Here is a 12,843-nt window from a genome sequence, read left to right as displayed (position 1 = left end):
TTATTTTCTTGGAAACAAATTCTCATTTATAAACATACATTAACAAGTCAGAAAGTTAATTTAACTTCTTTTGGTTTTAAACATCCTAGACTTCTTAGAATTTCACTGTAATACACCAGATAAATGCTGCTCTCATTTTTTAAAACATGAAACTAGTTAAGAGGATTACTGCCAATTGCTAGCAACCCCCATTCCTCCATGCACGCAAGACAGTTTTAACCCCCAAAGAAATGGAACTTTAAAGTTGACCTCTGAAAAAGAACTTCTCATTTCCACCCAAAAATGGAAAACTCCACAGAAGCAAGAAAAATTAAACCATGAGAAGAGATAACTATTACTCAGGTAGTATAAACTGACCCACATACGGAATTACAGTTAGTCAATACGCTGTGACCACACCATTTTAAACAGTACCTAATTGCCAAACACTGTCTTACCTGACACGACTTTTATAAGCTACCAGTACCCTACATATTAATAGCCAAATTCCTCTGACATTTCCTATCACAAGTGAGTTTTCTGTTATTCTTTTATTTCTAAAGTCATAGTCACACACTTCATAGAAGTGTTACATGACAGCATATGGTGATTTTATCCTTGTATTAGAAAGCCACCGCACTTAAAAAAATATAATATCAATTAGTAAGGCAAATACTTGCCTTCCCTTAGGGAAGCCTACTCTAAAAAAACCCATGTGTCATGAACACTGTGAGCAAACGCTGCAGGAATGCCAGCACTCAGAGAAATAGTCAACCAGAAAACAGATTTTATGGAGGAAAATTGCACATCTCCCACTGGAAGAGTACTCCAGTCATCCTTCTGCTCATAGATCATTGCAACCCTTGAGACCAAGTGAAAACTAGCTGCTGCTGGCCACTGCTAAGGACTGGCTGGTTACACGCAAGAAAGACTTTCAGAGAGACCTCTCTGTCCTTACTGCTAGCTGAGTTTAAGACCTGAAAAAGTACTGTATGGAAAGCTTTAAATAGAAACTGAAGGGACCTGAGTTACTGCACAGCAATAACAACGTGCATATTCCCAGCTCTTTTTTAATTACGCATGTACAAGCTCATACCTACAGCAAGACAGAGTTTCTCTTTCCTGTGTGCTCCCACACAGACCACCGCTGTACTGGATTGTTGGATAAAAGTCCAATTTATCCTAATCCAACTGTCAGGCTGTAACAGATGTTCCCCTACTAAAGATCAGACAACAGGAAGAGCAAACCCCTAAGGAAAGTGTTACCCCAGAACAGGATTAGCTGGAAGGTACTAAACACACCACGTTTGATCCTGCATCCTGCCTCACTGGAGCCAAGTCATACATCAACATGAAATAATGCTATAGATCATTAACGTATAAATAGTTTCCACAGCCATTGTATTTTCAGATGGTCAGATTCCAAGGAGTAGGTGGACTGAAATGTGCTAATCAGACATATGTATCAAACACTTTAAAAATGAACAACTTCTTTCACTGAAGGCAAAAGGACAAGGACAGTATTTCATACCACGTCTTTCCCTCCCTCATTTAGTGTCTGAGTAAACACGGCAAACATCCAGGACCTCTTAAAACAGGCCAAGACTAGTGAGTCAAGAAGATCCATTTTCCAAAACCAAAAAAATGAGCTGTTCTGAATCCTATTTTCAAACTTCGACTTGTCATGCAAGGCTGGAAACACCAGATGTCACCAGAGCATAGTAGAACAACACAACAGTTAAATCACAAAAATCTCTTCAGGTACATCTCCCAATGTAACGGCTCGTTTCTTTGTCTCAACTTTATTTGAAACTTAAAGAAGTACAGGTCTAGGCTACTTTCAAAGCTGAAGATCAAAGACAGCTTTGCATTTCCGATTAACAACTCGACTAGCATTTTTGGTAACCCATTTCCTAGGAATCTGTGCAGATTTGCCTATAAATAATCTTCTGAAGTGTGATGAGGTATCAGAAGATATCATTAAGCCATCACTTAAGGAAAATTAACAGCAGGCACATGTTAAGCTCAGGTTGAAACACACACAAAAGGTAATTAGCAATCAGCCTAAAACCCAAGCAGTACAGGTTGCAACCCAACACTCCACAGGCTGGCAGCAAATCTCAGTTAAAGCCCCTGAGCTACGCACTGATAAATAGCAACTGACAAACGAATGCCAACTACAACACTAAGTTCATGTGGTAGTGTGAAGGTCCACCAAAAACATGCTTGAAAAGAGAACAAAAGTTACTTAAGGGTAAGAGGAACACCCCTTTTAAGGTGATAAACCTACATAAATGTAAATTCACCCGTTCTAAAAAGCAATACCCTCAAACACATCAATACAAACAGAGACCTTACCGTACGTGACTGTGTAAATGGCATGGGTTTGCCAGAAGAATGAGTGAAATAACGCAAAACAAATGTAAACCCAAGGATTCACTGATTCTAACAAAGCTGTACAGGAACACATGCAGTATCAAACTTATCTGTTCAATTCTATATTAAAGCAGAATAAATTTTGAAATCTCTTAATTTAAATGCTTTACAAACTTTACTCATGACACAATCAGTAGAGTTAGACTTAGATATGCTTAATACCTACTTACCATAAGCCACCGGGGTTAGCTTTAAGACAGTATGCAGTGGGCACTTCAGGTAAGGCAGTTGTTCTGAGAAATCAAGAACAAATTACATATGAAATATGGATTACGAGAACAATAACTTTTCTATTATGTTGCAGATCAACCACTTAAATGTCTTTTTATCTGACAGTAATCTGCTTTCTTCCCTAGCATGCATCAGAGAGCTATTCAAATAGAGCAAAAATTGAACACCACACTGTTTCAGGTGAGCAGCTCAATAAAAATCAACTACCAAGTTTTACATGTGGGTTAAATAGAAAAAATTACATTTGCATATTTGCCTACCACAACCACCCTCTGAGGAGAAAGGAAATTGTTAGAATTCATTCTTTGGAACCTTCATCGGTAAAATTTTTTTTAAAAATAGACCACTTGTAATGTATTAAGGAAGATTTACCTGCAGGCTTGTCAAGAAAATATGCAAGCAAACAGCGCATGACAGCTTGGTGACATATGACAAGCACATTTTCCTGCCTTTCAAGTTCCATAATTACTGGCTCCAATCTCTGAACAAGATCTTCATAGGACTGGGTGGGGAGAAGAAATACACAGCCCATTAAAAAGGGAGAACTCTTTGAAGAAGGTATGTATACACAGTGGATCTTACTTTCATATTAGTAATCTTCTGTTATATTAGTGCACAAATATTGTAGTAATAATTTTCCTTAAATTAAGAACACAGTCCAGGTCTTCCAGACTATCAAAGAGCAAGCATATAACAAAATAAATCTCTCTTATGGAAAAGCTTTATTAAATCAGTCACCATGATCAAAAATTTCCGCAAAACTCCTAGAATTTAATTCACAGCATCTGCAAATGTACAGGTTAAGTCTTGCACGTTATTTTCCACACCTCATCTTCAAAAGCATCATCTCTCTTCTAAGTAAAAAGCTGGGAACCCCGCCTACAGTCAGCATACAGAAAATATACAAAGCCTGACTTGTTCAGGCTGCCCTTTGAAAACAAGCTATGGGCTTGGTGAGCTGGCCTGGTGATGGCAGCCACCATCCCACCCAGAGCACAAAGGATTCCTCTTGTGACCTGTCCCACACAGCTCACACACACTAAATCTGTTGCTGCAGGTCAACAGCATGTTCATGCTTAAGTTAATGTTCACATGCCCTGTAAAGACAACACTTCCCGAATGTAGGTGCACTGAACATGTGGAGAGCACAGCACATCTCCCAGCAGGACAGGGAATGACCACGCTGCCCTGATCCCAGGGCAGGTGTGGGGCTGCCCGGTTGGAAAGCGGCACTGCTGAGCCAGACCTCTGCAAGAGAAACCCAGCGCTGTGCTCCAGCCAGGCTGTGCAAACCCTGCCACGGGTACTGGTGACAGAGGGACCGCCTTAGACAAACGACTGACATCAACTAATCACCCCAAAGCGATAAGGGAGTTTGAAACGTTTGTCACCATCCTAGAGGATGGCATCAGTTTGAAAAACAAACACTCCCTGTTCAAATGGATTAGGAGAACTTCGCAGCTTAATGACTGCCTCATTAGTGAGACCAGAGATGCTCTTAGCACAGTGATTACTCTTGACTGCTGAGGAAAGACCACGGAGCTCCGATTCCTCAGGACACAACAGCAGAGCAGCTGGTCCAATTACTCCTCTGCCCTGCTGCCCTGAATCCTAAACTTCAGCTCCCACCGACAGGCGTGTGGCCATCTGGTAACTGCTGCAGTTTGCTTCAGAGTTTGCTTCAGAAATGCTGTCAGCATTTGTTTTCCCAGAGGCAAGGAGGTCATTAAAGTGAAAGACCACCGTGGCTACAGATTTCCCTGCGCTTCAGCCAGCACTGCATGCAAACCAGCCATTACCCACAGCAAGGATGAATAGGAAAAGGTGATCTTGGCAGTACGTTTGCATATGCACTGGTCTGAAGCCTTGCAATCATTCTTCCTGCTTTATCGCTGCAGGACCAGCATAGAAACGATGCCCACAAGATCAAAGCTCTCCACTGTTTCTTTCTAAATCTGTTGTTTCATTTGTCAACCCTGAATCAAATTAAATGGTCTGGGCTCAATTCTTGCAAGCTCCTACGTGCTTTCCCCTGGAGAGAGGAACCACCTTTTTATTAATTTAAAAATGTATTTCTCCTTTCTAAAGCCAGCATGCATACATTCAGGCAGACAAAGGAAGCCCTTCACCTTAAGAGAGAAAAGGGAGCATACCTCTCCTTTAGGGTATCTGTATCTGTATTTGTCTTGGTCTCTCAGTGCAAATTCAAGCGGATAATTTTCCTGTATTTCTTCATATGTCATTTCTTCACATACTCCCTATACATAATAAAAATAATTTAAAACTACCTATTTCCAGCAGTGCAAAAAGCAGATCTCACTTAAATAAAACCATATATAAATAAGCATTAATAATTGTAGTTTGTTACTCCGGCACTTAAAGTCAAAATTGTTGCATATGATGAACAGGACTCTCAGCTGGACTTGGATGTGCATAAAAGGAGTCATTAAGTCCGTATATAAGTGAAGTTACATATATGAGCAAGCAAATCACTGAGCAAGGTCACATTTTATCTATTGCACCTGCTTATATATCTTACAGGTGCAGTTGGAAAGTGCCAACCAGCAAGCTCCTCCTTACAAAAAATTTACTTCCAACCCCCAACTACCCAAAATACTGTCTTCTGCAGGGGAATCTTCTACTGGGAAAGATAAACCAAGACTAAAATAATTACGGCAAAATTTAATAAAACGTCTAGCCTTAGTAACAGGAAGTAATGACAATTTTTCCAACCTCTAGAAACAGCTTAAATGACTATCCCATAAAAGGCCTATCATTACAAAATTAAGTAGTTCCTTCATCTTCAGCAAACCAAGCAACTTACTAGATGTTTAGAAAATAAGAACTTACTGCATCTATCTCATTCAAAACCTTCCACTGCTCATAAGGCACTCCCAACGCTTCAGCAGTCTGAATTGTCCTTTTCATCTGGCTGGTCCAAACTTTCAGATCTTTGATGTTCTGCTCATTAATAAACTGTGCCAAACTTCTGGCAAACTGAAACAAAAAACATGAGGCACTGGATGAGGGCTCAGAGCCAACACACTCTGTTCAGTTTGGAACATACAGGCTCCAGGCTCTGTAAACTCATTATAACTTTTCCAAAAGGCTGAGAAATCCAACACATTCCATTATGACAATAGGTACAAGAGAGGGAAGGAAAGGAGTACACTGGAGATACAAGTTTTCTGCAGTTCTTATCTTTACCTCCAGGAATTTTCCTTTCAGTTTTAACTTGTGAACCTTCCCACTTATCCACAAATAGGGATTTTACAAAAATACAGTTAAAAAAATAAAGCCCTCCTGACAACTGCTTTGTGCTTTAGGATAAAAAATAATTTCAATCAACAGAATGACAGATAGAAGAGCACGTACCAAATCACAACACAAAGTGTGTCCATCCAGTTTCCACTACTCACATACGCAACTGAAAAAAAATCCTTCTTAAGCATGTTAAGAGGAAAAGGGTGTAGAGGAAGAAAGCTGGAACTGCACAGCACAAACTGCACACATGCACAGATACACGCAAAACCCAGTCACATTTGTGCAGGAGGTACATACTTCTTTCCCCCTGACAGACAGGCCAGGATCTCCTCCTATTCTCCCTTTTAGATTGAGTTCACTTTCTCCATGTCGACAGAGGTAGATTGACCGAGGAGTCACATGGATATTCATGAGGTAGTAGACAATCCGGCTCTGAATGTGATCCATTACTCGGTTCACAAGGTAACTCCTTCCAACATCCATAATTTTAATGTAAGAAAGATCCCTTTCAGGAGCAAACAAGAAGAAATATTAAGATTCCACACAGTTTCCATTAGCATGAACCAAAATCTCTGCCATTATAAAACAAAGAGGCAACAAGCCAAAGCAGTAAACAAACACTCAATTACCTATGGAATATGCATTAGTCCTAAGAAACAATGAAATACTCTAGAGGTACGGGATGAACTCCGTTCCTTTCGCAGGTGAGCTGCTCACATCACTTTCTTTTCTGTTCCCTTTACTTGCATGTTGTCTCTCAAATCTAGATTCTGCTCTTGGAAAAACACAGTGCTCCCACTGAAGGAAAGATTCAGTGGAGTCATTTGACTGTGGTAGCTTCAATATAATATCCGCATATTTTATGATACCGAGTATTTTTCTCCAGGTTACAAACACCTCCCCCACAGCAAGTATTTGCCTGATGGCACCCAGGAGCCAAAAAGCATGGTGATCATTTACCCATCTCTGTTAACCCTTCCGGAAAAACTGCAGCATCAGAAGGAGCAGGGACCAGCCTGACACAAGACATTTTCTCAACCACTCTATCAACAACTATTTATTAACAGTACTGTAGTGTACCCCACCACTACCTTCCTTCAGCATGAGACAGGTTATAATTTCAATTTTCACTGCTTATCCTGTCTCATTTGAGGGATAAATTTCAAAGTAGTATCTAGTTTAAAGGAGGAAAAGAGCCTAATAAGCTGAAAATAACCACTACTGGTTTCTAGTGAAGCATTTGAGACATACCACAATAAACCAAGAAAAGTTATAATAAAACCAAATGGAGGTGATGAGAAGCAAGCATCATCACCTCATCTCCAATAATGTTCTTTGAGGTTAATCATTACTATTTTGCCCAGGCACAACCATTAGGCCCATCACAGAAATTACATGCATGAACTGATCTGATTTAACCAGCTTCACACTGCTTACACTCAATTACATTAAAATGCAGCTCAGCCTTCTCTACAGCACTGGTCCTGAAACAAAGCAGGAGCACTTGGTATGAGTGCAGCTCAAAATCCCACACTGAAATCCTGGAACGCAGCAAGAGAAACAGGGCTCCTCCTCATGTGGTTCATCCCTACCTTACTTTCAAGCATGGAAAGTGAATGAAAAACAGATGAATGCTTTGGCACAAAGGCAAATAATCCAAGCTAAGAAACTCTCTCACAGCCCTACGTCTGCAGGGTATTTTGCAAGCACAAATAAATAAATTTAGATGTCACATTTTTAAGACTGATGTGTTCAAAATTAGTCTTAACCATGTCGACAAATGAAGTTATGCTTACGAATCACTCAGGTCTCCTCCACAAACTAAAAAACCAAGTAGCAATCTGAGGTCTGGAATAATTTCTAAATGCTGGTTCTGTTCCAGAAGAATCATATCATTCTCCAAGTGGGAAAATCAAGAATAATATTGTCCCAGAGTAAATGTGTTAGCCAATTTTCCTCAAGCAAGCAAGTTTCCAGGCTACACCCCCAGAGTAAACTCTAATTTGCCAGTGGAAAAAGAGCTTAAGCCATTAAAAAGAAAATTACTAGAAAGCCCTCATCCCCAATACAGGATGCTCCATCCCCTAAGGAAACATCTTAAAATGACCCAGTTGTGATCACAGTATTATTTCATCACTTACTTGTCAAGAGTTTCATCTAACGTCTCATACGAGTTCTTGTAGCACTCTATTCTTTTCATGAAGTCTTCTGTTGCTTCATCATTACTACAATCAACATAGTCAGGACTACCCAGCTTCACTTGCTGTTTAAAATAAAACCAGAAGAGTAGTACATTTCTTTCCCTTTTTAATGCAAAGTTTAAATAAATAGGAAGGGGGAGAACATAACACAAAAACTTGTATCCTGGAAGTTAATTAAAATATATGTATAGCAAAAAGAGCTATTCTTCATAAATTTCTGAGTTATTATAGGCATGAACAGGAAAATAAATGTGAAGTGTTCCATTAATGGGAGCTAATGGGTTTTTTTGCTATTGAAAGTTCTTTTAATGTACTTCTAAAAATACTCAACTACCTTAAACCTCCTACCTTAAAGCAGTTAAAGCAAACTTTCCTATACTTACCACAATGTTTGCAGCGATGACCTCTGGATCTACACATACTGACTCAACAAAAAAAGTCTTCAGTCCAAAGGGGAAGTCACGTGTACAGAGGAAGGAACAAGGAAGATACATTAGAATGCCTCTGGAGACTAACACACAAGCAGCATGTTATTCACTTTCATGCTAACTCCTTTTTAACAGAACCATGTGTTAAACTTCCCTTCATTTACTCTGAAGGTTTCTGCAGACACTCATCAGAAATTGTTGGTTTAGCACTCCCTGAAGCACCATGCTCTATATTCTTCCCACACACACACAATGCTTGTAAGCAGAAAAATTTTGCAGTGAGAAACATTTAGGATGGAAGAGAAATAAATGCAGAGGATACAAGTTCAGTCATACGAAGAGTAACTGATGTTTCTGCAATAATAATTTAGAAGCCTTTCAAATAATGGAGTAACACAACTTAAAAAGACTTTTGTGTTTTGCTGTCTCAAAGGCTTATGGAGATACAAGTTTAGAGGAAGTAAAAGATTACTGGAGAAGACCTAAATACAAAACAATCCTGAACAGAAGGCACAAAACCACGGAAAGTTTTTTGTTTGCATAGAACTAACACAGAATTCCGTACGTACTTCTGTAACAAAAATATGAACTGCACTAAGAATCATATTTTAAATAATTCTTGCTGACAGCACACTCAGAACTACAGGTCCAGGATGACAGAATTGAAGCCACAGCATAAAACTGCGTAGCTACTAACAGTACAAATATTAAAGACAAGAAAAATGAGGACTGGGTGGCTTTTAATCACAAATGATGATTGAGAACACAAAATGTACCACTGACTGTACACCTAGGAAGGACATGGCTTATGCTAATGCACTACTTAACTTGGAGTACTTGGAGATAAGGGCAAAACTATCACTGCCTTACTTGTCCAGGCGTTAGCTCAGAATTCCTTTGCTTTTCAACTCACCTTATACCCATTTTCTTCACCAAATTTGTAAATAGTTTCTCTACGTTCTCGAGTGGTGTTTGTAGCATCAAAAACCTAGAAATAATTACGGGGGGAGAGAGAGAGAGAAGAATTAAAAAAGTATCATAGTCCGTGAAAAGCACTGTGCTAGTAACAGCAAAAATAAGGGTTCAAAGTCCCTCAGTGTGAAGGGAAGCAATGAAAATGCTTCCTTCCCCTTCCCCCTATCTCAACATGCTCGAGAGGCAAAGAGAAGACATTCCTACTTTCCACACTTGATTTTCTACATACTAAAGAGTAGTAATATTTTGAAAGCACTACTAGCTGAAGACTCTGTTTGGAAGAAGCAACCACAATTTAAGCCTAACACATAATACAGGACAGAATCTTCCTCCTGACCCATATATGCATTAAACACTAATCCCTAGGTTTTTAGCAAACTTATATTACAGAAAAAAAAGCTGCTGCGATCAACGTGCTATTCAAAATGCAAGTGTAAAGCTTTTAAATGGCAGAAGATCTGCAAGACTTGTAAAGCCTGCCTGTGGACTACATGATATAGGCAGCCAATCTTCTAGGAACTAATGTTTACTAGGAACTAATGTCTGAACACACCAGTGTTTTACCAAACCATGAGGTTTGCCAAAGTATAGTTTACCTCACATCCCCAACAGAACTTATAATTATTAGTTAATGGTTTTCCCTGATTAGTTAATGAAAACACCAGAGTTGTGTCAGTAGTCTTAAGGAAAACAGTGTTATGCAAATTAATGTGAATATGCAATATCAGTAATTGAACAGCTGATGTTTTGCATCCCAATATTAAATACAGATATGCAGCGATTTACTTAATTTCTCCTGCTCTCCTCAGATTTCTCATGTTGGTAACAAAACTGCCAAGCAATACCCAGGATGCTTTTTGTTCAGTAAGTACCTATCACTTGAAACACTAGACTTTCAAGTAGAAACAGAAGTGCAGACAAAACAAGAGCTGTGTTTAACAGTACATGATATAATGTGCAGAGAAGGGGGACATTTTCATACGTGTTACCCTCTCCTCAGTTAACCCCTCAAATCACAAAAGTGGTTACTCAATATGGCACCATCTCCCTGAACTTCAGTGCTCCTTTCTCTGCAGCAACAAGGCAGGTCTAACATAAAACTCCCAAAGAAAAAAATAAAATCATATACTGAAGAGATACTGAAATTGCTCAGGCTGTGTATTATCCAGCAGACGCGCTGTTTTGTAGGGAAGCATCTGAAGAATGCATCTCCAACAAGAAACTTACAGCCACGTGCCCGTTTTCTTCACTGAGGTACTGTCGGACGTCATTCAGCGCTGCTAAGGCACACTGTCTTAAAAATGAAAGAGAGTAAAACTCAAATGCTTATAAAGTCATATTATTATGCACTTGTGCACTGTGATCAAAGTGCCCTGCAACTGTTAAGATAATCTCTCTCAAAAATAAATGTTTTCATAATCGGGCACCCCCAAAACATGGGAAAAAACAACAGAGGTCAACTAAGCTATACTAAGGAAACATGGTCAAGGCCATCTGCCTAAAAAAAGACCAGTCCAGTGCTCCTCTGAGCAACTGATATGACTACACATCGACTACACATCATCACAGAATACCTATCAACTTTGCTGACCCAAATAAGCTTTCACTGATCTAAAGTAACATCAGTGAATCATCCCTGGAACTGTATTTTTTCCCAATTACCTACTCATAGATACTTGCTTCTTATTTTGATTCTCGAAGAGGGAAGAAATAAATCAACTTAAGGTTTTTATCTTGTAGCCCCAAGGTAAAGTGGATAGACAACTATTTTTCAGTAACACACTGCTTCGCTGTTCACCTATTGTGTAAAAATTGCTTATGTAAAAAAAATAAATCTGTTAAAACAATAAAACAAAGTTAGCAACAAGTATTAGGGACAGAGGTGAAAATAAAATCCCATTGTAGTCACCAACCCAATGTAATTAGAACTGGAGACCACTGAGGACACAAACACCCCAAACCTCCCCTCCCACACACTTTACGCTTGGGTTAAATTTGGACAAGAATAAATTAATTTGCAACTTTCCCATTTCCTCAGCATTAGCATTATCTTCAAAGCCCATTATGATTTCTACCACATAAATAATACTGGAGGGCAACATTAACGTTGTACAGGATTTACTTATTAGAAGAACAAAGCTCCATTTAGTTCCATGAAGTACAGTCTTTTTGCAATACCAATGTAAAAACCTGTCCATTTCAACAGCCTTTCTCTGCATTAGTGCTCTATTTTGACTTCCAGACTTAAACATGTAATTCTTCTCTTACATTTAGCATATTTTGCATGCACAGCTTTATCTTGAAAGAAAAATTAAAGCTTTTCAATCCTGACAGTATTTCCACATTAGCACGGTTAATGGCTGTCAGGAACTGAGATTCATCAGTAAAGTCTTAACTAAATAAATATAAACCCTCTTTATTCACTGCTAACTAGGCAGATTAGCTCTCACAGCCCATTTCATGTTATATTCCCCACCATTTAGTATAAGAAGTGACACAGAGGCACATTAAAAGGTTTCGCTCTACCTCTAAGCAAAAGGTAGGGGCTTGCAAGGCTAATGCACCTCGTATCTACTTTCTGGTCTCAAGGGATTAGGAGGCTCTTATGCAAGTTCCCTTTGACATTAGCAATGCTCAACTGCTGCAGAAGGGGAAAGGGAAGAGAGAGAGGACAAGCAGAGGAACAGCCACTAAAGAAAGTCCAGACATTAGGAAAAGTCCAGACAGTTTTAAGGCTTGAGCTGAAGCAATTAAGAATAAAATACTCTGCATTTTAAGTAGCCTAAACAAACTGCATTTCCATTCCTCTAATATTTCTGATACTTCTCACTTCTGACTGCACGCTCTTAAATGTTTTCCTGAACATACTAAACAATAGCAATAAATGGTGAAGAAAATCAAAAGACCTTCCCATTCTGTAAGAAAAAAGTAGCTCCCTCTTGCTCTGACCTTCTCTTCATCTACTCTTTCTCCTACATTAAAGCACAGCCTCTTTTGAAGCAAGAAGGGAGTCTCATGTGCTTCATCTGTGCACAAGACATTCACACTGATGCTCACCTTGCTTTGAATAGCATTAGGAAAACATGACAGTTTTCAAGGCAGTGCACTGATTGAATGCATGAAGCACCTGCATGGTGGCTAAAAACACAGTTTCAGGGAGAGAATAATATTGTTTCATTCTGGCTTATTTGAATGGATAATGACAAGTACATTCAAAGTATTCCAGCTGAAAAATTCCAGTATGCAAACCAAAAAGAAAATCTGTTAACTATTTGTTAAAACTGCTTCATTTTGAGTGAAAATATACTGGAATATCTGCAGGAATAGCA

The 12,843-nt window shown here is 39.1% G+C and overlaps 1 protein-coding gene across 8 annotated transcripts in view; it reads right to left on the bottom strand.

Annotated features, from left to right (window-relative positions):
• Window positions 1–12,843, bottom strand: part of LOC115614175 (6-phosphofructo-2-kinase/fructose-2,6-bisphosphatase 4) — a 53,451-nt gene that overhangs the window by 11,204 nt on the left and 29,404 nt on the right. For all 8 annotated transcript variants that reach the window (XM_030500590.2, XM_030500591.2, XM_030500593.1 and 5 more), the window contains exons 4-12: window positions 10,742–10,808; window positions 9,453–9,527; window positions 8,495–8,551; window positions 8,052–8,173; window positions 6,208–6,415; window positions 5,497–5,643; window positions 4,800–4,904; window positions 3,019–3,148; window positions 2,586–2,648 (exon numbers count right to left, since the gene is read on the bottom strand). In XM_030500590.2, coding sequence (XP_030356450.1) covers window positions 2,586–2,648; window positions 3,019–3,148; window positions 4,800–4,904; window positions 5,497–5,643; window positions 6,208–6,415; window positions 8,052–8,173; window positions 8,495–8,551; window positions 9,453–9,527; window positions 10,742–10,808 — 974 coding nt within the window. The remainder of the gene's footprint in view (window positions 1–2,585; window positions 2,649–3,018; window positions 3,149–4,799; window positions 4,905–5,496; window positions 5,644–6,207; window positions 6,416–8,051; window positions 8,174–8,494; window positions 8,552–9,452; window positions 9,528–10,741; window positions 10,809–12,843) is intronic.

This window comes from Strigops habroptila, chromosome 11 (assembly GCF_004027225.2).
Source record: "Strigops habroptila isolate Jane chromosome 11, bStrHab1.2.pri, whole genome shotgun sequence".
In the NCBI taxonomy this organism is placed as follows: domain Eukaryota; kingdom Metazoa; phylum Chordata; class Aves; order Psittaciformes; family Psittacidae; genus Strigops; species Strigops habroptila.
The sequence above is the reverse complement of the archived record's forward strand: the minus strand, read 5'-3'. Positions and strand labels throughout refer to the sequence as shown.